The sequence below is a fragment of the Nylanderia fulva genome, unplaced genomic scaffold (genome assembly GCF_048542155.1).
Source record: "Nylanderia fulva isolate GAGA-0341 unplaced genomic scaffold, ASM4854215v1 Scaffold7, whole genome shotgun sequence".
NCBI classification, from domain to species: Eukaryota; Metazoa; Arthropoda; class Insecta; order Hymenoptera; family Formicidae; genus Nylanderia; species Nylanderia fulva.
This window is the reverse complement of record NW_028190807.1, coordinates 6,002,176-6,025,958: the sequence shown is the minus strand read 5'-3', so window position 1 is coordinate 6,025,958 and position 23,783 is coordinate 6,002,176. Positions and strand designations below refer to the sequence as shown.

The window sequence follows — 23,783 nt, the reverse complement described above, 5'->3', positions numbered from 1 at the left end:
CACTCGCTTCGTGTGCCAAACTTTCGCGGCATCATTGTTTCGCGATTAACGTAGAAAAATTTTCCACCAGTAAACCGAATGCTTGACTTTATTATTGCGAAGTGCATGTCCTTCATCAACGTTAAAGGAAGCGTAAACCAGCACAGAAAAAAAGGAATCATTGATTCAAGTATATTTTTATTCTTGAACGCTATTTGATTGATTTAAGCATAGAATGCTCTTTGTAATCACAAATTTTCATTTGCCTTAATAATAAATAAGTTTGTGTAAAGTATATTTTATTCTTAAGATATATTCTTGTTTTAAAAATCGCATATGGTAAAAACAAACTTAGTCACATTTGAACTAAGAATTATTATATATATTTGAAAGTACCGCTTATATCCGATGCACACTTGTCACTTGTCTTTGCAATATTTATAAGTAAATTTCAGCTTCAACTAACAATAAGAATATTTTGCACTTTGTTTTAAGTTTAAATTATCTTTTAGAAAGACAGGGCCAACTATAACGAGCATATTAAATTAGTGAGAGATGTAATGTCAACACATAATTGATTTATTTCTTAGTAGATACAATGATAATAAAAATAATAAAACGTTTCGGCTGTTACCTCAGCCTTCTTCAGTAAATATAAAAACAATAAAAATTCTTTTAAGAAAAATTATGACATATTACGCATTAGAGTCTATTTTTTAATGAACATTTTGGTTTAATAAGTCGATGAATTTAAATTGGGTTACGCTTATAACATTTATTAAATTAGATATTTTTTCTAATCGGCTAACCATTTTTTAGTTAAGATGGTAAACTTTTTGATTATGTCAAAAAACATGTAAACGAATTCCCTGTTGTTAGTAGAACAGGTTGACGGCCCATTCCACGTCATCAATTCTTTTGAACATTATTAGTTAAAATTATCGTCAGAACCGCTTGATATGAGAATTGAAAACAATTAGATGTTATCCAGCATCAAAAAGTTAGTCCCCATCATCAAGGATATTTCCGAGTAAGTTCGTCATTGCAGTATATTTCACCGTGATTGTCTAAGTATATTTTTATTTTTTCGGTATATTAATTTATATTAATAAGTTATTTTTTTATGTGAAAGATCTTAATTGTGTTTAGAATTGCTTACTTAAATTGATGAGTAGTCAAGATTCCACCAAGTTGATGTGTTCACTTTACAAAGTCACAGTATGATGTGTCGAGTTCAAACTGTGACTCCTATTATTATTATTATTTATTTATTAGATAATTCTTCTAGAATGTCAAAATATGACTCGTCAAGCATATCGGTATCTTTTTTTAGGTTTAGACCGTTTTTTTGTTCCTTTATATGGATCATTTCAGAAACATTTCTCTTCTGGAAATTAGATTCGGAATCTAAAATTTTTATGTCTTCCCAATTAAATGAGTGTTGGTAATTAAGGATATGTTCCGAGATGACCGAATGCTTTGACGAATCTAACTTTATATTATTTACATGTTCTTTAACTCTCGTTTTAAGATGTCTTTTGGTTTGGCCAACAAATTTTCCTAAGTCCTCTATTGATCCTAAGTCCTCTATTATTAATGATATTGACCCATTAAACAAAACTAATAATAAATGGTTCATTAATTTAACGAACACAGAAATCCCACTAAAAGTATCCAATCTTTTACAAATGGGTAGTAATTTCAATCTTCCCATCTCCAACAAAAAAACTGCCATACATGAATTTATCAAAGATTTGGAAGCTAATGGAAAAAGAAATAATTTACAAAACCTCAGAACTATTAGGAATATTGCAATCCCCCAATTTAATCATTATCTACATAATTTTCACAAAAAGAATTTAATAAACGAAAAAATTACTGATATGTACAATACCACAGTAAAATTTTGCAGAGAAAACAACAATATAATATTTACGCGATCTGACAAGGGTAATGTGACAGTTGCAATGGAGAGGGATTTTTACAATAATAAAGTGACTGAACTTCTTACAGATGTTAACACTTACTGCGTGGTCAATAAGAATCCAATCTTAAAAATTGAAAGAGAACTCAATTACACTATCAAAAATTTGCTAACAAAAGGATATATTTCAAAAAAAGAATATTATTTTATGCACTCTAGTGATTCCATACTACCGAAAGCTTACGGTCTCCCTAAAATTCACAAACAGAACATTCCTTTTAGAATTATTGTATCATCTATTAATACGGCTCTTTACAATATAGCCACATATATTCACAATGTATTGTCACGAAGCCTTCCCCCACCAAAAAGCCATATAAATAATAGTTTTGAATTGTGCAGGATTCTTACGGGAAAAAAGTTAAGGAATTCAGAAATAATGATATCATTAGATGTTATCTCTCTCTTCACTAATGTACCTATCAACCTTGCGATTAACAGTGTTAATAATAGATGGGAGTATATTAAGTCACAGACAAAAATTCCAAAAGAACAATTTATTAAATGTATAGAATTTGTTCTGTCATCTACATATTTTACATTTAACAATATAATTTATAAACAAATTTTCGGCACCCCCATGGGATCACCATTATCGCCCATAATAGCTGACTTAATAATGGAAGATTTGGAAAATTCTGTTCTTGACTTGATTAATATCGACATCCCATTTTATTATAGATACGTTGATGATATCATTATGACAGTTCCTGAAGAGAAGGTTGATTTGATTGTGGATTCTTTTAACAAATACCATGACAGACTCAAATTCACATTGGAATATGAGGATAACCGTTGTTTAAATTTCTTAGATGTATCATTGAAATTAATTAACAATACCATTTTTGTTGATTGGTTTCAGAAAAAAACATTTACTTACTCGGAAATATCCTTGATGATGGGGACTAACTTTTTGATGCTGGATAACATCTAATTGTTTTCAATTCTCATATCAAGCGGTTCTGACGATAATTTTAACTAATAATGTTCAAAAGAATTGATGACGTGGAATGGGCCGTCAACCTGTTCTACTAACAACAGGGAATTCGTTTACATGTTTTTTGACATAATCAAAAAGTTTACCATCTTAACTAAAAAAATGGTTAGCCGATTAGAAAAAATATCTAATTTAATAAATGTTATAAGCGTAACCCAATTTAAATTCATCGACTTATTAAACCAAAATGTTCATTAAAAAATAGACTCTAATGCGTAATATGTCATAATTTTTCTTAAAAGAATTTTTATTGTTTTTATATTTACTGAAGAAGGCTGAGGTAACAGCCGAAACGTTTTATTATTTTTATTATCATTGTATCTACTAAGAAATAAATCAATTATGTGTTGACATTACATCTCTCACTAATTTAATATGCTCGTTATAGTTGGCCCTGTCTTTCTAAAAGATAATTTATACTTAAAACAAAGTGCAAAATATTAAATATAAATTATCTTTTATCCAAAATTATTTATATTTGACGCTATTATAAGGATAAAATATACTTGAATCAAGGCATATTTGCATTCTCTCAAGGATACTGTTTTTTCTGTGAATATAACTATACAATGTAATATATGTTATATTAAAATGTTACATCTATGAGTGGGAAATTACAACTAACATGGATGTTACATGTAACGTACACGTTATATTACCTTGTTATATTCCGTTTTATTATAGCAATGTAACAATTATATATCGGTGTTTGCTGGGTTTTTTCCTTTTCTTTGTCGTGACAATGCGAGAATCGTATCAAAATTTAAATTTTTTTCTTGACGAAAACTGTAAATTAATTTTAATTTCCATACATGGACGTCCGCATAGGGGAATCAAAAAGTTTAGCATTTATTGCTTCTCCTTTTGAATATACACTGGAATTTGTTTGCATATTTAATATAAAAAAATAACAAAAAAATTAAGTTAAAAAAAATTTTTTATGAATTTAAAAAATAGAATAAAATATATAAGAAAAAAATTTTGCGGACACCCATACCTCCATACGATATTGAATCTCGACATCACTGCACATTATGTAACTTTGTTATCGTCTTCGTACAGTATAGGTGAAAATACAGAAACGCTCCAACATGTACCATATATTTCGTAATTGCTTATGTAGGTCACACGAAACTGGTTTCTTCGTAATTTTACATTGCATACCTTCGATAATTTCGTCACATTTAATCCGATGTAATGCCTCGGTCGAACATTCATCTGACATTGCCATTGGAATTTGCCCTCAATTACTCGAAATGAGAATATTTCCTAGATATTATAATTATCTAAAAAAATTTAATTGTGGAATTTTATTCTGAAATATTAGCATTAAAATTTGCAGTAACTTATATGGTTTAATTAATATTTTTTTTCAAATATTTTACAATTGTCACAATTATTATTTATTTTACAACTTTTCCAATTTTCTTATTTGTATTTTAAAATTGATCAGATAAAGGAAAGTAACAACTCTTAAATAGAATTAATTAAATTTTTATTACAGAATAACATCAAAACACTTGAGAAATGTACACATTTCACAGCAAAAGTTTATAAATATATTTTATACTTTATGTACGCTTCAGTTTAAATCAAGTTACATCGATTACATTTACATATTGCATATCGTAAGCATACGTGTATTTCTAAAGATTACGTCAATTGATATCGTAGAAAACATATATATATTTACAATTTGTGTATACATAACAAGTTAACATCGACAATTTGTATATACATAAATTGACATTATAACAAATTATCATAAAGACAACAATTTTAACATCAACAAATTGCAATGGTACTTTCTATTTTTTATTAAACACGCATGACAAGCGGTCGACCTTGTCGATTTTTCTTTCAATCACTTTAGCAAGTCAGAAGAGACCACAGAGATCGAATAATTCGATCTCACGATTAGTAGTTAAGTGAATTTTCGAGCAATAAACACGAATCGATATATCTCTCTTCGAATCATTTCATTAAAATTTTACTTTATCACTCAAGTATCAGCTCGCATTTTCAACAAATTTTGTTAAAAGCGAAAAGCAACAACGCCATTAAAAGCACGATCCATAACAAGTATTTTTATTTATTAAATAAAAAAAAGGATATAGGATTGATTTTTAGTGATCATCTATAATAAGTGTCCCATTTAAATTAGTTCGTCTATTTCAATTTCGTATACAATCGAAGATGTTTCAAAAATATAGGTACATATAATAGAAAGATTTGAATGATAAAAAAATATATAAGTTTGAAACGCATGAAAAAGCATGAGAAAACTTTTCGACTATCCTACATCTGTTGAAGATTTCTTTAAGATTACGTCTTAAAAGAGTGAGATTGAAGATTATGTCTTTGAAGAGTGAGATAATCAAGTTAAATGACCGAAGATAAGAATCGCGTCGGGACAGTTGAAAGAAAGTTCGGTACATGCGATTATAACAAGATCTTCTTGTCAGGACTTTTTCAATTGTGACTTTAAATGCGCAAAAAAAGTGTTGTTATTTTATTTTAAAAACCGCTGATTAGTATTCACCTTGCATTCTTTCATTTTATATTATTTACGTCACGCAACCGTGATCGGAAAAATGATACCACAGCTGACTTAGTTGACCCTGATGTTATTTAAATCTATTGTATAATCTTAAAATACTTGTATTACTCATCTCAATTGCATTCTATAAAAATGTGACAAAATGCTGTAAACAGTTTTTCTTTGTGCCAGTCGGATCGTGTGTCTTTGTGATATAAATTGTGTCTTATTTAAAATAAGCAACTGCATAAGATCTTTCAAACCAAAAATTCTCGAAGAACGTCAAGAAGTCATCTGTATTATCCTATACTTCGACTGTGTTTAATATCAAAATTCTATAGCTATCTATAGAGAAAGAAGTCGACAAACTACAGTACAGACAAGATTGATAGAATGCGAATAATGTATTAAAACTAGAAAAATATCGGCATGTATATATTTGAAAGAAGATCTGAAGATTTGAAGAAGACCAGAAGCAAAGATTTATATCTCACACGTGATAAGCACAGTTTTACGATGCTCAGGTTCTGCTTGACGATCATGTTCCTGGGATACGCCGGTGGAATGTCACTGGGTATTCTCGAGATGATCTATCACTTCTCAGGCTTCCCGACACTACCAAGGAGTTGGACGTGGCAAAACGAGGTACCCGATCACTCTGTTCCCTTCGACTTCCTGGTGATCGGCGCCGGCTCGGCGGGATCCGTCCTCGTGAATCGCCTGACCGAGAATCCCGACTGGAGGATTTTGGTCCTCGAGCAGGGTAACGACGAGATCTTCCTCACGGATATTCCTTTTCTGGCGCCGATCCTCTACAAGACGGACTACGCTCGCTTGTACAAGAGCGAACCGCGACCGCAGGACGCGAATGGCCAAGGTGGATACTGCATTTCGATGGTCGACGGCCAGTGCAACGTGATGTCTGGGAGGGCAGTCGGCGGCACCTCGGTGGTGAACTTCATGATCTACTCGAGAGGAGCACCGGCCGATTACGATGCCTGGCAGGCACTCGGTAATCCCGGCTGGAGTTACGAGGACGTGCTGCCGTATTTCATCAAGTCCGAGAGGTGCAAGCTGACCGATAAAGACGTCAGGTATATATTTTCAAGTCAGAAACAATTAATTAATTTTTTTTACACCTCACATAATTTTATAATCGTATGAAATTTTTTAACAATATTTGTAATATTATTTATTTCTGTATTACACATTTCTCTTATTTACGTTTCTCCTCATTAGATATCATGGATACAATGGATATCTGGATGTGACGATTCCTCCTTACTCTACTCCGTTGAAGGAATCTTTCTTGAAGGCCGGTCAGGAACTCGGTTACGATCTGGTAGACTACAACAGCGACAGACTTATAGGCTTCTCGGGCGTGCAATCAACTCTGCGAAACGGACGCAGAGTTAGCGCCGGCAAAGCCTTCCTCAGACCGATCCGCGACAGACCAAACTTTTATTTATCTAAATTTGCGACGGTCACGAAAATTGTTATTAATCCAAAGACGAAAACAGCCGTCGGCGTTGAATTCATAAAGAATCATAGAACGTACTTTGTCTCCGCCACTAAGGAGATTATACTCTGTGCAGGTATATACGTTTTGAATATCGTTATGGAATAAAAATACGTGATTTTTAATTACAAAGTAAATTTACTTTAGAAATATATTTAATAAAATATTTGGTAAAGAAAATTAATTTATATTAAAAAGTAAATTTTAGATCAAATTAGAGAAAGAAATATTTATTTTTCAAATATATTTCAAAATTTATATTAATATATATTTATATATATTTTAATAATTATATTTATATTTATAATATATATTTAAAAATTAAAGTTTATTTTATTAATAAATAAAAAGCTATTTTATAAATTAGTTTGTTACTTATACCATATTTACGCAGATAAATAGAGGCTTCTTTTTTATTATACAGGTGCTCTTAATTCACCACAATTACTGATGCTGTCTGGAATAGGCCCAAAGGACCACTTGAGCTCCTTAGGCATCCATGTAATCGAGGATCTTCCAGTGGGGTTTAATTTACAGGATCACGTGAGCATGTCAGCTTTAACGTTTCTAGTCAACGAGAGCGTGACTATTGACGAACCACGTCTAAGTTCTAATCCGTCCATTTTTCTGGACTACCTGATACAAGGCACAGGTCCTCTGACGATACCCGCAGGCGCCGAAGCATTAGCTTTCTTTAATACTAAGGCTCATTTGAATATGAAAAAGTCCAAGTTTAATTCCATTGTCCAGGATGAAAATATATACGGATATAGCGGTAAGCTTTTTATATTACTGATTATTTTTAAAATTTTTACAAAATTTCTACAAAATATATTAATAAATAATTGCAAAAATTTTCTCTTTAAACTTAAACGAAAAAATGCAAAAGTCACGTTATTTCTTGCAGCTTGGACTGTTCCCGATATAACTTCCATCACCGTCGATCGTGACATCTTTAAAACATATCCTAACGGGAACAAATTATTGACAGAAGACGATTATCCCGACATCGAGGTGGTGTTAGGCGTATCCTCGTTAGCCGGTGATGTTTCCGGGGTTTATCGCAATTTGCTTGGATTATCGGACAATTTTTATAAAGAAGTTTTTAGCAATTACGACGGATTCAACGCTTTCACACTCGTGCCTGTGCTTCTGCGACCCAAGAGTCGCGGCAGAATCACCTTGAGAAGCACCAACCCGTTGGATTTGCCTATCGTGGACCTCAATTATTATGATAACGAGGATGATCTGAATAAAATGGTGCAAGCTATAAAGATAGTAAGAATCTTTATGTACATTTATATATTCTACGTTACATCTATCGTTATACATTTTTTTATTTTTAATTTATTCTTAATTATATTATACTCGCTAATTATTATATTTCTCATATTTTTTTGTCGCATTTTTTTCAATTTCCAGGCGATGGAAATTGCTTCCACGAGAGCGTTTAAACGTTACAACGTCACGCTGCTACCAGTATCGTTTCCAGGATGCAAACACATTGCTTTTAAGAGCGACGCATATTGGGCCTGCGTCGCCCGTCACGTAACGACGAACGTAGGCCATTACTCAGGTACGTGTAAGATGTCCACGCGGAAAAATTCGGGCGTGGTGGACCACAGATTGCGAGTGCATGGGATCAATGGTCTCAGGGTCGTGGACATCAGCATTATGCCGACCATAATAGCCGGTCACACGACCGCGCCCGCGTACATGATCGGCGAGAAAGCCAGCGACATGATCAAGGAGGATTGGAAAGATTTTGCTCCGTGAATCACACACACACAAACACACACGTATACATCTACATACAAGGTGTGGGAAGCAAGGAAGTGGAGGATGTTACGAAGTAAAACATGTGGGACGCGTTATCGTGAAAGTGCGTAGACTGTGATTAAATGAAAATCATTTTTAGGTTCAAAGCGAAGCGCGATAAATACATTGATCTTTGCGCCACAAAAAATCGTTGAATTTTTAAGGGGACTTAAAGGAAGCGCTGCGTATTTACATAATAGAGATATATTCAAATATTATACACACAAACTTGTTGTAGAATTTTTCTACTTTTCGAGTAGAATATTGTTTTCTATAGGAATATAGAACCTAATTACGCAAAATTATTATACGTTTAAATTAAAAGTGTAGAAATGACGTTCTGCTCTCAAGTGTATAGTCCTAGTGTATAGTCAAGTGTATAGTTCAATGACTATATATAATATTATTCAGTTAATATATGTCGGAAGTAAAAAAAGAACAATGTCGTTATTGCGGTTTTCTCAAGTTGAAGAAAACACGCTGATTCTCTTTGGCTGCTTATAGTTGAATTGCTAGTTAAAATATCGGATTTACATTGAACAATCACAATTTAAATAAATACAGCGATACACCCACGTTTAAACTATAGAGATAAATTATTAAAGCTCTACGATTATATATTTAAATATCTTAAGTTAATAAATCGATGAGTTTATAGATTTATGGAAAACGCTGTTGGACAGATCCATTATACTTAGCACATAAAAAATTTCGCGATAAAGATGATGAAGAGTATTCCGTACGCTTGCCATCTTGTTGCACCTATAAAAAAATGAGACGAGTCAAAGTAAATTAATTTTAACATTAATAATTAAAATAAAATAAATAAAATTAATTTGAGACAAAATATTGATTCAAAATGTTAAAAATAAAGTATAGATATACCATTATCACTGAATTGAACGCAGTCCTGCAGCTCCTCCATTAATGTATAACCATCGGTACAAGTGCAGAAACCTGCGCATGAATAAAATCACGTTTATTTTACGTTGTTGCATAATAAATCGCGATTAAATAATCGCGTGTATTTAACAAGCAATTACGTACCGTCGACACAATCCACTTTCAACTTCCACGTCGAATTGGAATCCCTCAAACTTCCGGTGATACAATGATGGTGAGTCTCGCAATGACCGCCAAGTTCTAAAATTGCAAAATTTTTCATGCGTTAGTATAAAATCAGCTTGAATGATATAAAACTTGCAAATATATTTTTTTCTCTCATTTAATCATAATTTTAATTTTAAACTGTATTTATGTCGCACGGAAGATGTCAAGCTCTGTGATCTGTTTCGCTTCAAATTAAGGTAAATCAAGATCGAATCAACGTTTAGGACAAATATACTCGCCGACATCAACGTAACATCGACGGCCACGTCTGTGAGAACCGGCGACGCAATCGCACGTCCCATTTGCACATCGGCTGTGCTTTAGGATCAGCTGGCACTGGGACTGCTGCTCGCATTCCTCGCCGATCCAGGAAGCGGCCTTCAGACATCGTCGACTGCCCTCGACCAGCACGTAGTCCACTTTGCAGTCGCATCTGTTGTGCATGCACTTCGAATTCTCCACGATGCATTCGTCATCGTTGTTGCAGTATTCGTCCAATTCTAAAAAAGAAGACAATATTATATAGGTGCGTTCCAAATCTTATACATGCTTTTTATTTTACAAAGTAGTTGCATAGTAGATGCGTAATTCCATTTTTTATTTTACAAAGTAGTTACATAGTAGATTGGCTATCTTTTGTTTTATACTTTATGTATGTATGTTATATTTTACTTCGCGTGTCATCGTTAAGGAATAAAAGGTAAGCACGAGCACGGTTTGACGAGCTTGAAGAATTCTCGCAAAAAGTTGAATTTATAGTAGTTTCTATCGATTGAATTATGATACTTACTAGCGCTTGGTAGACAGCCGGTGTTGTCAGGATTCGCGTGATGACGCAAACCGCAAGTGCAGAAACCGTACTCGCAAAAAGTATTCCTGATGTAGCAATTGCGATTCGATCGGCAACGTTTACCCAAACCTACGATCGAATAGAAGACGATACTTTTGATTAATCGATCAACTATACGTATGCGCATATACGTATATGGATATTTATTTTAATCAATTCTAATTACATCATAAAATATGCACAGACATTAGACAAATAAATAATAGGTGCTTCACCTGTGTAAAAATATCGGTAAAAAACAGGCAAGCCATATATTATTTAGAATAATCAGTCATATAGTTTCTTCTCTGCTTGCACACCGAATAAACTTTTCCCCATTGTTGTCTCCTCCACCCTATTATTCTCGGGATATTTATTTTTCCCATAAATATGCATAATGAGAAGGGGGATCGGCTTGAAACGTTTCTCAGGAAAGAAGCAACACTCACCGACGGACTCGTAACACCTTCCATCCGTGAAGTGAGAATCGTGGGCGCATTGACAAGTGCCTTCTCGACATTCCGACTGCGATGTAAATGTAAACTCGCATTGGATGTCTTCCTCGCAGGGATCACCGATACTAGTAGCCACTGTCAAAATAAGATTTTTCCCATGGGTATCCGTTCACAAATTTACATGTTTCACGTTACGTACTCGTTAAAAGTTTCTTATATATAGATAAAAATTTCTAAATGCATAGCTTTCTTATTTACATCTCGGAAATCTATGACATTTGATGAACGATAATTTAGCGAAATTTCGAGAGCGCAATTCAGATATTATTCGTCGAAGAAATATCTGTAGAAGGTTTCGCAATTCGCGATGTTAATTTTCACGATCTGGAATTTTTAATTTAAATTTCAATGAATTTTAATTTAATTTAAATTAAACTGCACGTTTCGTTGCACGCCGAAAGGGCAGTATCTAGGGACGGATTTACGCCGTTCTGACTCATTCATAGAAATTATTCGTGATCTCTGTCGGCTCAACGAGCACGACGAACGACACGCTCCGGGTGAGACGGGATCGTGAGAAAGGAATAGGGATGGACGAGTATCTTCGCGGGATCTCTCGTTTCTCGAGGTCGATGACATCGCTCCCGAATATTCAAGTAATTACATTTGAAAAGAGGTGTTTATCTTATCTTTAATTTTTTTCATTTTTTTATACGCAATATAGAAAATTGCTATATTATTGTTAAGAAGTAGTACCTTTTAAACATCTGTAGTTGTTGTTAATCCTAAACTCGATGTGATTTTCTTTGCACGAGCAGGTTTGTTGGTTCTGGCAATATGCATTCGCGATACAGTCGACATCGTATTTACACAGTGAGAAAGTTTCTGGAAAATATTCATTTCACTTACATAAAGCGATATTTATTATTTTACGTTGTAATACTAAAAATAATTATCAAAATTTATGTTTCTATGTAAAAGACTCCACATCAAATACATAGGATTTTGACTTTCAGTGTAATTGGCTGTTTGTTTTTCATATGTTATAGCTGAATAAAATATGTAATAGACTCAAAGTTAAATAATAGATTGTTTACTGAGTTATAGCCCAGTCAAACAATTCGTATATAGAATCCAAGTTTTTCGTATTTGACTGGCTGTAAATCAGTATTTGTTAATTTAGTTTTGAATCTATATTACATTTTTTGTTCAACAGATTAAGCTATAACATGTGAAAAAATCAGCCGATCTTATCAAGATTTAATTTTATATGATTAGTACGGGGTTCTTGAACCTATATAAAACCTAGATGAAATTGAACCCCTAATTGAAAATTTGCTGATTTTTTTTACATGTTGTGACTTATGACTTGCTGAAAAAATGTAATAGGTTTAAAACTAACTAATAGATGGTTACTGATTTACAGCCAGTTAAACACGAAAAATTACGACTTTGTGAGTTGTTTGACCATGGCTGTAACTCATTGTCAGTAACTATCGATTATTTAGCTTAAGACTATTACATTTTTTGTTCAGCAAGTCCTAAGCTACAACATATGAAAAAAAACAGAGGACATCCAGAAGACATCTAGAGAATATAAAATATCATCCGGATGTTTCTGGATGTCCTCTGAATGTCTTTCGGACATGGATGTTGGGGGATCCTTTTTAACTTAAATTAAAGTGTGAGAAGATAAAAAAAGAGACACTAACCATTTTATATATTAGATCAAATTGACTGTGACATACTAAATGTTCCTCAATTAAAAGCAATTGAAGAATGCGTGGGAGGAAAAGATCTACGTTACGTATGTCGTTTCAATTTGTTACTTTCATTGTTAATTCGTACAATGAAATGTCAATCGCGGAATATCGCTGATCGCAAATGTCATTGACAGGGTTACGTAAGTTAATGAATTTTAAAACCATGTTAAGTTAAAGTTAATTGTTTATAAAATTAATTTAATTAAGTTAAAAGTTGCATGAACAAAAAGTTAAGATTAAATTAACTGAAGTTAAATCAAAAGTTAATTTTTAAAAACATTTATACATAATTAAATTAGAATTTTGTTTGTTAATTCTTTAAAAATTTATAATAACACACAACAAAGAAATTTTAATTTTTATATAGAAATATATTTTTTTGGTAATTACAATTAATGACAAATGGACATAAAAATTAATAATACTTTATTTTAAAAATAATAAAAAAAAAACAATAATGGTATTCAGAGATAAAAGAAATTTAACTTGAGAAAAAAGTTAATAAGTTTAAGGATAAAAATAACTAGTTGAAATTAAAAATTAATACAATTGAAATGAACTAAGCTAAGTTAAAAGTTTTTAACTAATTAACTAGTTATTACCCAACCCTGGTCATTGAAATGGTAAATGTTGCTTACTATTGCTAGAGCGATTATTATTACTGCGATCGTTGCATCGCGACGGGTCCTCGTTGCTGTTGACGTAGGTGATCGTCGCGCAGACGGTAACGGGTACGAGGACGAGGAGCCCCGTGAAGCCGCTTACCGTCCACGTCTTCGTCATCCTCGCGATGACGGCGGACAAGCACCGCGTCCGGAAGGTTTCATCACCAAAACCGCCGCTCGACTTATTGTCATTTTCGGTCCCCGTCACGGGACGATCCGATCCGATCGCTCGAAGGCCGCCACGTCACGATCGAGCAGCGGGACCCCGTTTAGCTTTTACGACGATGTTCTCATTGTTTCCTCTCGATGCCCGATGCTACACGTTGCGCAATCGCAATATAGGCAGAAAACAAGCTACACCCTCGGAACGGATATCATCGAGGCGTATCCCGCATAATCATCCTCTCTATGCCTGTGTATCCGCCTGTGTGTCCGATCGCTTCTTCGTCCGTTCGAGGCGAGACAAATCGAGGTGAACGAAAAAAATACTTGAGCGTTTAGTCGAGCTTGGATGAATCAATCTGGAAATTTTGTCCGAATCATCATACGTTGTTATAAGAGTATTCGAGAAAAATTACGAGATCCTGTTAATTTCAACTCGCGATTAATTCATTTTTCACACATTTGTTCGCGGATTCGCGAATTTTTTTTTTTTTTTTAATTAATTGTTTTCGATATATCGAATTCAAAATTCGTTTCGTCGAACTTCAACCTTGTTTCTACGAACGACTCGATTAATTTTCCGCGCACCAAGAGACCTTTCTTTCGTCACAATGAAAAAAGTACGTCTTTTATTTCAAGTTTAAAAGTTAAAGATCACGATATTTTTCAATCTTATTGTACTGTGATTCGTTCTTTCTTCTGGTCACACGCACAAGCCTAATTTGAGACGTTCTAGTTTACAAATGATCGCGTGTGAGCGAGCTCGTCGCTATAGAATCGCCTTGTTTCGTCGATTTCTCGACAGGAAGTTGCAGTTGAACACGCACCCCGTAGAGAATTGACTCCGATTGAAAAAAATTATGTGCAAATAGTTGCGCATTCATATGCGGAAATCATTATGAATAATTTTATGCGCTGACTTGTCATCGGCGAATAACAGATGCTAAACCGTTCTAATACAATCTTGCGATCCCGTTCGACTTCCGAGTTAAAATAGCGTCTAATCAAATAACATCCTCTAATACAGTAACCTCCTCTATGGTAACATCCTCTAATAGTAGTTCTAATATTTATTATTAGAGCATGTAAATTAAGATAACAGCTCTTCGATACCGATTTAAAAATCTAAAGCAGATTTTATTATTAGAGCATGTAAATTAAGATAACAGCTCTTCAAAAAATCTGCTTTAGATTTTTAAATCGATATCGAAGAGCTGTTATCTTAATTTACATGCTCTAATAATAAATATTAGAACTACTATTAGAGAATGTTATTATAGAGAAGGTTACTATATTAGAGGATGTTATTTCATTATATATATATATATATATATATATGTGTGTGTGTGTGTGTGTGAGTGAATTTATGCGCGCGCGATTTAATTTAATTTTCAAAATCTATATCTTGTTTCGTCGCTAACTTTATTTCGACTTACTATGCAAATTCATTCTTTTTTTTTCAAACAATGACCCATTGTAGCATTGAGCGGCGATTTAAACCGTGGTGAGTCCACGTCATAAAATCGTGGGCGAAGTTTCCCGCTTTGGATTTCAACAACGATCCCGTAAATGCTCGAAGGTCGATCGTGGTGAACACATACAAACACACACATACAAACGAGTTTAGCGCCCTTTCTATAGTTTCAGTTTGGTTGCGCAACACACGCGGTGCCTATAACAGCAGAAGCCATTGTTGTGTGTCGATTTACAGTGCCGTATTTAGGGAAAGCTATATTCAAACCCGAATTGGGTATTTGTTGCATACATCTCCTTATTCTCGTTCGAAACTACCCAAATAGCACAGCGAATTCAAAAAGAATTCATTTGTATGTCACCAATTTTAAGTCCTTTTTTATAAAATGAATTCTATATGTATTTGAAAAAGGACTCAAAATTGATGACATACAAATGAATTCTTTTTGAATTCGTTGTGCTACCTGGGTACGCAATTGACACCAAAATACGAGACCTATCGATTGAATAAAGCGATTGTCTTCGAAGGAACATGCGCATCTTTCACGCAAATTGCAATTAAATGTGATAATTATGATAATGAATTTGAATGGCGATGTTAATGAATGTGTAATTATGATGTCGTTTGAAGTGATAACGCGTCTGGCGTTATTTGCACAGAGCGGGAGAAGTCTGTGCAACTGTAATCTTTTGTCGAGGACTCGGAATGTTGTAATCCCTCTCGCGTCCAAAACGCATTGTTAAATCGGAATAACAGAGACGAGCGAAGGAAACGGGGCCCCCTTTGTTCTTTAATTATGATCGCGTATTCTCCACTCGACATTCACCTAACTGTGAGAACCAGGAGCGTAGATCCGGTCTCCGTGACTCGCCACGATCTTCGCGATTCCCTACGAAGGAGAAGAACAAATTACTGGGTCATAAAAATGCTATCCTTCAAACATTCCGCGACGTGCTTGTGATCATCTTTAACGTGACAGAGAACGCGCGATTATATATTTGCTTCAGCAGTTAAATATCGATTAATCGATTATCTCTAACACGCGTGATTCGATGCTTTTTTTCAGTTAAAGCGATATTATATTATTATTATTATATCTTCACGCGTTTCTATAGAGTTAAAACGTAAACAGCTCCGATATCGATTCGGAAAATAGGACTAGATATTGAAAATTTTATTAAGACACTCTCTTTTTTGTTGCACTTGATTCATGATTATACGAGATAATTTTATGACACTTTACTATTATATAAAATAATAACTTGAATTATAATTCGATAATTATAATAGGATGAAACACTATTCTTCATTTACATTTTACATTTGTTATTAATAATGTTACATTGCGTTAACAAACGTAACGTTATATTATAATTTCATTAATTTTGAAAATGTGGAAATGACGCTCGGCACGATGAATTCTTCAAGCTCGCATGCTCTTTAGACTTGTGATTACGGTTTTAATTTTAATCTGCATAATTTTCACTGAAAATGTCTTTCAATATTTAACATTTTGCTCAGTTTATACACCACCGTTATTGTATTATTAATATTCATTGTGCATCAAAGCATAATTTAATTATGTCCTCGCTAAAGAAATTCTCTCGGCTATATCTTTTTTTAACTCACGATATCTCGATATTTTCCATATTTAATGAACTTGTTTCACGTGATGATTTTATATCGTTTAAAAATAAAATCCTCCATCTTTTTAATTGTTTTTAAACGTTTTAACTTCGATACTCTTCAATCATATTTATTTTATGACGCTGCGGATACTTTTTTTAAAATAAATTTAATTTTTTGGTCAAAAATCTCGATATTTTCCTTCGCTTGCTCGCAAAATATCCCGCGTGTCGTACACTCGAATTTGATTTGACACTCACGTTGACGATGCTTGCGCTGGCCGTGCGCAACGGCAACTGCGAGGCAAAGCGCGATTGACAGCACAACGAGCCGCAGCTCCCTCACTGGGGGCCTCCTCAGCTCTCCCGCCATTTCTTCAAGATTTTGCTCCTTATATCTCAGAATTCGAGGGAACTCTTCCTCTTCAGACGCAATCGCTCTAGAGACTCTTATCACGCAGCGGCTCAATCGCGTCTTTTAACTTTCTGGAAAATAACTCTTATTTATATCCTTTCAGCGATTGAATGAATAAGATCCGTATGTGATGACAGTGTGAAGCTAGAAGAATTGGACCTTCCCTCAATGGATGGCATTGTACGATAAAATGACAAATAAAGGTGCGTAGATGTCTTTCGTAAGAATTTTTTTAACGCGTCATTCTATTATTATGCTTTTTTCAGCCAAATTACAAATTGTTAAGGTTGTCTCTTTGCTCGAATTTTCTATCGGAAATGTGTGATTTGAATGTCTCTAAACAGCAAAATTATGAGTTAAAGATAATGCAGAACACATGACAAATATATATTTTATGCTGTAGTAAAAATGATGGGATTTTACAATTGCATTAATAATTATTATAGAATTCCGGGCTTAATCAATTTTATAGTTTCATCATATATGTATAACCGTACTTGATGATATTGGCTATTTGTTTGAGTAAAAGAAAAAGAAAAGCGAGATTTATACAGAAAAAGATTTCATATGAAAAAATAAACAAAAAATGTTTTTAATATTTTTAATGCCAAAAATCGTGCGTGCTATATAATAAAAATACAATTTTATTTTTAATAATCTTTCAGTAAAATACTTATTAATGCGTAAGAGAAATTTTACTCAATGCATTTAATTGAAGATGTTATCATTTTCAAATAATAACTCGAGAGAATATCTTGATATATATTGGATAAACTTCACAAAAGAGAACTTCAAAATTCACATTTATCGTTTAATTCTATTATAAAAAAACCAATACCAAAATCTTCCTGATACACAATTTATATTATTGCGTATTATGTGTAAAAGAAACTTATACATATAATATGCAATATATATAATCTATTCTGCACAAAGATTTGGCATTTGACTTTTTAGAACCGAGTTTATTTTCCTGATTAATTATTATTTTCTGAATTTTTAATAAAAGAAAAAATGTAAAAAATGTAATAAAAAATTATCGAGATATTGGATATACACATATCTGTGACTCGAGTTCAAATGGGCGGAAAAAAATTAAGATGTCAAGTTAGAAGCTTTCTTACACGCGCTCGTGAATTTTATCCAATTTAAGAGGCAGCAAGAAGCGCTGTAAAGCTATACTGTCAGCATCTGCATTTTAATAACCGCGTTAATTAAATGCACGCTAGAGTGGAAGGCTTTAAAACACGCCGGTACGGCTAGCTCAAGCTGTCGCCTTCGCTGAGTTTCGCTGCGCAATTACACAACGACGTTTAATATTGCAATTCCATTTTCACGCCATTTTCTCTTACACCCCTTGTTTCTCTGTAATTATTTTAGAAAATGAAGCCTTTGGGTTTAACGTGAAAATAAAAACAACCCTTAAAAACAGCTGAGTTTTATATTATGCGCTTAAAGGAAAATCGCGATTTATAAATATATAAATATGTTACTATATTCTAAAAAATATCACAACTCACTAAAAATACAATCATCTAAATCTAATATGTAACATGATCTTCTCTTATCCAAAGAGCGACATCATATGTGAATTTTTTTGGTCTTACTATTTTTTTTTATCTTTCTTTCTCATTCTTGAACTGTCATCACGACAGTTCTACGAACACGTATACACGCATACTTTATATACAAAATCCGTGCAATCGCATGAATCTTGATTTGTGAGGTATAGTAGTGTTGTGACCCAAATTTGGCGCACGTTAAAGCAATATTTCTGTTATTTGTAAGAAATTTGCGACTCTCCTCAATAATACAAATAATCGCAACCCTCGCAATAAAGAACGCGAAAATATTAGCCGTATACGTACAACACATATCTTTTTGCGTTTCGCAAAAATAATTTATATATTATTTTCTTTAAATTTTTCTTACAAATATACATAACGTTATCATAAGTTTATCTGTTGACTTGCAACAATACCTCGTGGTTTTTTGCGAGGAAATTGTACTTTGCGGCTAACAGCGCTTTACAAGATTAAAATGCTACAAAATAGCATTATCACAGTGAAAATTATTGATATTCCGAGCGACGACGAACCTGCAAATAAAATCAAAGCAAAGTCTCCTGTACGCAAAATTAATTTAATTATTAAACTAATTAATAATTAATTTTCATCTTATATCTAGGATACATTAAAGATCATTCACTTACCGGCGCTGACGCATTTGTTATCTTGCCTGACATAATTTTCGGCGCACGTGCATCTATTAGCCTCGCACATTATAGACTTGATCGGCGGATTGTTCTCCTCGTAATCCTCGGCCTGATAACACTCGTAATTATTTGCGCAATCGTCGTCGATCGCTATAAAATAATGTAAACGATTTTCTTTGGTATACAATAATTTTTTTGTATACAATAATTGTTTCTTTTCGACACAATTATTTTATAATCACTTGTGATATCTTGCGGCAAAGCGCGAACGCAAGTTCATCAAAAGTGAATGAAAGATGTGTGATTACCTTTGTTGGGAAAACACCTCGCTAAATCGTGCTCGTAATGATAATCCGATTCACACTGACATGCATTGTCGAGGCACGACGAATGCTCGAATGTCACTGTGCACTGGATTGATTCCGTGCATTCGCTCTGAATCTTTTCCACGGCCATCAGACATCTCTTGCTATCCGAATTCAGCACCATTCCTATCGCGCATTCGCACTTCATATTGCTGCAAATCACGCCCTCAATATGCGAGCATTCCTGATTTTTCGTGCAAGCTTGGTTGTATCCTGCGAAAATAATTGCGTCAAAAAGAAAATTTCTAAAGAATCTCTTTCTCTTGCGATTACGTTGCATTCTGTGAACAAAGCACGAATGCTCGACGCAATCGGAAAGATACGAGAAATTGAATATTGTTAAAGTTCCGGATCATACAAAAATTCATAACTTTTATACTGTCGCTTTCCGTATAATATAATTTTATAATAAATAGATGAATTATTAAATAGTACTTACCAGCCTTTTTCCAACATGCATTGTCTGCGTAATGATATCCGGATATGCAAGCGCATTTGTTATTCTCACAAGTGGTGTTTGCCAGAAACGCTAAACACTGATTTTCATCATTGCAAAAAGCGTCGATCGAATGAGCCTCTATTATATTTAAAAAATCAATGAAAATCAATAATATCAATAGGTATTAGAACAAATAAAGTCTACTTTAGATAGTCTTTAATTCACGACAGAATTTAAGATAGAGTTCTATTTACAATTTTATATGCAGTATATGTATTCTAATTATTCTAATATATGAATAATTTTGCAGATTTATTTATTCTATTTTTTCAAATGTTTTTATTGTAAATAGAATCTTCTATCATGAAATATAGCTTGTTTAAAGCGGGCTCAGTATCAAGATATTATAAAAATTTGTACTCAATTTGAAAGAATTACCAGAATATTTATTCTTATTTTTATTTTTTTTCCAAAATTTTTATACTATTCTTCTACACTTACTTTTGACACAATGTTGCTTGTTCTTTGAAGATACATAATCTTTTATGCAATCGCACTGACTAATAGTTTTGTTGCAAAATCCGCCCTCAAATTTGCAATCCTGATCGTGTTTGCACGTTCGATAGACCAGCGGACCTAAAAGAAAATACTTTATTTATTATTTACACAGTTATTTAATCGGAGAGTTCGGTAAAAAAAAAGAAAAAGTGCAAAAACATGAATACACATCCCTTTCTAAAAAAGGTATATTAAAATCGTGCCAATTATATATCACCTGGTACTTTAGTCTGGTGCATGAATGCATTAATGCTAGAACAGATTTTAATTCCGGTATCTTCTTTCGGGCACATGCAATATCCATCCTCGCAAAAAGCATCTTTCGAAAGTGTCAGCGTGCTCCTACAATCTGACGTGTTTCCGCACGGGATAGGTGTGTCTGCAACCGGATCGTTTCAGAAAGGACGTGCGTCATAAACGAGGAAATTTGTCAAGGATAAGATAAAGCTTCCATCGGGTTGCCCATTATTATATTCTTCGTTTTAGGAAAATCATTACAAACTAAGCACGTGGATATTCTTGGCCAGTTTGTGTTTTCTGATTTGATTGAGACAATACGCGCGTTTCTAGAAAGGGATAAATTAATTGCTCCGATTTGTTCATAAAACTCACACTTGCAAAAGACAAAAGTTCAATCAGAAGCTTACGCGATCGCAGATTTGGAGAAGTCAAGAAAGACTTTCGGCAGCAAATAAGATAAATAACACCGTCTTATAGGTATTCGACGAAGGAAAAATATTTGTCTGAATATTCTACACAGATGTTGTCAAGTATGAAATAATAAATTTTAAAGATACGCGTCAGTATTTTAATAAACGACTGTGCTATAATTAAGATGTGTACGTGTCGTGATTAGAGCAATGTGGACAAATTTAATTAACATATGTGCCAATAATGTATTATTCTGCGACATGTTAAGAAGTCTCGAAAAGTATAATTAATATATCTACCTGCGTAGAGGAAGCAAGTTATTTATTTGACGGCTACTTAATTAATAAGGAAATGCGAAATTGGAAAGGTAAACATACTTGACGACGAGATGAGCAGAAGCTTTATATATGTATAAGAAAGTATGTTATTATGATTCACGTACCTAAAGTCAAAACCGTTAAACATATATCAAGTATTATGCTTGAATAATTCAAATGTGACTAAAAATTATTTGAAGAATCTCAGATTTAATCTTCAAAATTCATTAGTCGACTCGAAGTCGCTTTTTCCTTAGATAAATAAATCAAAGTCTAATGTAGTACAATTTTTTTTAATTACATATAGAAACATTCTAAATTCTTATTGCTTTAATATCATAATACAATCAATTAGTTATTTAATAATTATAACACATTACGCAAAGTGTATGACATTCAAATATAGAAAAAAAGAAGAAAAGAGAGGCAAATTCCATGAGATCTCTCTTTCTCTCTCTTTCGAAAGAAGAGGTCACTTTGGTCGTTACATGATGTTTACATGGCAGCGTAAATGTTATACTTTATCATTCCACATAATTACATACCAAGCGTGAACGCGAGAAATCTGAGCGTGCTCAAACTAAATTAAAATTAGCAGAGCGAATTAATAGGCGTGATTAAAACAAGTGATTCATTCAAACTCACCGATTTTGAATTGTATGACTTCATCCGCATTGATGAGACCAATCATCAGCATAATCGCGCTTGCAATTAGAATTTCGTACGTTCTCATGCCGAATGGATTCTTTCCTCTTCTGGTCGAGGTCGATGTCATTATGATACGTCTTCGCTCTCACCGAGAATCCTTATTGTTAGCTCAGTCTGTCTTCGTCCGGACTGTCAGACTTGGATCATCGGTCCGCGATCAGCTTGTGTTCGAGCCTTCGCGCGCGACTGGCGAACGCGAAACCGAAACGCCGAAGGCCTCCTTGTCCCGTTTATTGTTGTCTCTCAACCCCGCGACCATCCTCGCACAAACACATTCTGGAGATTCGTCCCTCTCTGACTCTATCTCTGCACACTCCCCACTACGAAGTCGCTAATTTTCTCACGACTTCGAAGCGATCCAGTGATCGGTCTTTACATAAATATACCATTGTATTATTTAAACTTCTGACATCATTGACTGTTGCTATACAATTGCGTCGTTTTATATAGGCGTCTATTACGTCCTTACTCCGTATGTAATTCTTTTTTTTTATCACGGTAAATACGCGCGCGTTTTTAACTATCCTGCTGATTTATTAAGTCGTATCTTTATAAGAAGCTATAGAAATAATTTTGAAGTAAACGTACGAAGCGGAAGCATATCTGTATGTTTGTACAAATAAACGCTTTGTATTTCAAAATATTTAATTATTATTAATTTATGTTGTTATATGTATTTATTAACTTGCTTACTTCATCATTCGCAGTTCTTCTTCTTTAATCAATTTTAATTCTTATATTGCAAAAACCAGACGAAACTAGATTTTAATGAAATTATAAGTTGCCACGTCTCGTGATTGTCATGTTGCTAACTATAAATTAATAATTATTACATAACAAATGTTATATCATAAAAATTGTTTCTAAATAATAAATATATATTTTAGATATGTATATATATTATATATTGTTTGTAAAAATTCTAAGTGTACAATATGCCAAAGTATTTATTTATCATACTTTATTTTCTCGTAATTTTTGCATTTTAGTAGGATGCATTTGATATACATATATTTTACGAGTTATCAATAAAGTAAGAGCATGCTTTTGTAGAAAAATGAATGCTTGTGTGTTAAGAATCGCAAGAGTATGAATGAGTACGTAAGGCCACATTTCACATAGTAATCATAATGATAATGATAATGTAAAAGAACAAAGGTAATACGATGAGGTTGAATTCGCAAAATTATCGCTAT

The 23,783-nt window shown here is 33.4% G+C and overlaps 3 protein-coding genes across 6 annotated transcripts; 1 reads left to right on the top strand and 2 right to left on the bottom strand.

Annotated features, from left to right (window-relative positions):
* Nucleotides 1-5,038: 5,038 nt before the first annotated feature.
* Nucleotides 5,039-8,967, top strand: LOC114940853 (glucose dehydrogenase [FAD, quinone]). Its single transcript, XM_029315605.2, has 5 exons — nt 5,039-6,593; nt 6,739-7,094; nt 7,443-7,793; nt 7,926-8,296; nt 8,441-8,967. Exons 1-5 carry the CDS (start codon nt 5,929-5,931, stop codon nt 8,792-8,794), a joined length of 2,097 nt encoding a protein of 698 aa, XP_029171438.2. The 5' UTR covers nt 5,039-5,928; the 3' UTR covers nt 8,795-8,967.
* A 57-nt stretch (nt 8,968-9,024) lies between these two features.
* On the bottom strand, nt 9,025-17,383 carry LOC114940854 (uncharacterized). Of its 4 annotated transcripts, none has more exons than XM_029315608.2 (10): nt 17,181-17,383; nt 16,121-16,183; nt 13,632-14,179; nt 11,987-12,115; nt 11,225-11,365; nt 10,737-10,865; nt 10,186-10,446; nt 9,884-9,979; nt 9,722-9,793; nt 9,025-9,598 (listed from the first exon to the last, which is right to left on the bottom strand). In XM_029315608.2, exons 3-10 carry the CDS (start codon nt 13,774-13,776, stop codon nt 9,531-9,533), a joined length of 1,041 nt encoding a protein of 346 aa, XP_029171441.1. In that variant the 5' UTR covers nt 13,777-14,179; nt 16,121-16,183; nt 17,181-17,383; the 3' UTR covers nt 9,025-9,530. The 4 variants fall into 4 exon arrangements, with proteins under 4 accessions (XP_029171441.1, XP_029171442.1, XP_029171440.1 ...); XM_029315609.2 differs by having other exon boundaries at nt 16,126-16,183; XM_029315607.2 differs by lacking the exon at nt 16,121-16,183.
* Nucleotides 17,384-18,756: 1,373 nt separating this feature from the next.
* On the bottom strand, nt 18,757-22,892 carry LOC114940881 (uncharacterized). Its single transcript, XM_029315651.2, has 7 exons — nt 22,525-22,892; nt 21,129-21,290; nt 20,855-20,989; nt 20,354-20,491; nt 19,858-20,127; nt 19,547-19,699; nt 18,757-19,432 (listed from the first exon to the last, which is right to left on the bottom strand). Exons 1-7 carry the CDS (start codon nt 22,652-22,654, stop codon nt 19,362-19,364), a joined length of 1,059 nt encoding a protein of 352 aa, XP_029171484.1. The 5' UTR covers nt 22,655-22,892; the 3' UTR covers nt 18,757-19,361.
* Nucleotides 22,893-23,783: the final 891 nt, after the last annotated feature.

What these genes read in the sequence shown, in the direction of transcription:
- LOC114940853 (XM_029315605.2), top strand. Translation starts at nt 5,929, where the DNA reads ATGTATATATTTGAAAGAAGATCTGAAGATTTGAAGAAGACCAGAAGC. An exon ending in CTGACCGATAAAGACGTCAG is followed by an intron (nt 6,594 to 6,738) that starts GTATATATTTTC and finishes TCTCCTCATTAG; the next exon opens with ATATCATGGATACAATGGAT. An exon ending in AAATATATACGGATATAGCG is followed by an intron (nt 7,794 to 7,925) that starts GTAAGCTTTTTA and finishes TATTTCTTGCAG; the next exon opens with CTTGGACTGTTCCCGATATA.
- LOC114940854 (XM_029315608.2), bottom strand. Translation starts at nt 13,776, where the DNA reads ATGACGAAGACGTGGACGGTAAGCGGCTTCACGGGGCTCCTCGTCCTC. An exon ending in CAACTACAGATGTTTAAAAG is followed by an intron (nt 11,366 to 11,986) that starts GTACTACTTCTT and finishes TTATTTTGACAG; the next exon opens with TGGCTACTAGTATCGGTGAT. An exon ending in AAGGTGTTACGAGTCCGTCG is followed by an intron (nt 10,866 to 11,224) that starts GTGAGTGTTGCT and finishes ATTCGATCGTAG; the next exon opens with GTTTGGGTAAACGTTGCCGA.
- LOC114940881 (XM_029315651.2), bottom strand. Translation starts at nt 22,654, where the DNA reads ATGACATCGACCTCGACCAGAAGAGGAAAGAATCCATTCGGCATGAGA. An exon ending in TGCATGTTGGAAAAAGGCTG is followed by an intron (nt 20,128 to 20,353) that starts GTAAGTACTATT and finishes TTATTTTCGCAG; the next exon opens with GATACAACCAAGCTTGCACG. An exon ending in GAGGTGTTTTCCCAACAAAG is followed by an intron (nt 19,700 to 19,857) that starts GTAATCACACAT and finishes ATTATTTTATAG; the next exon opens with CGATCGACGACGATTGCGCA.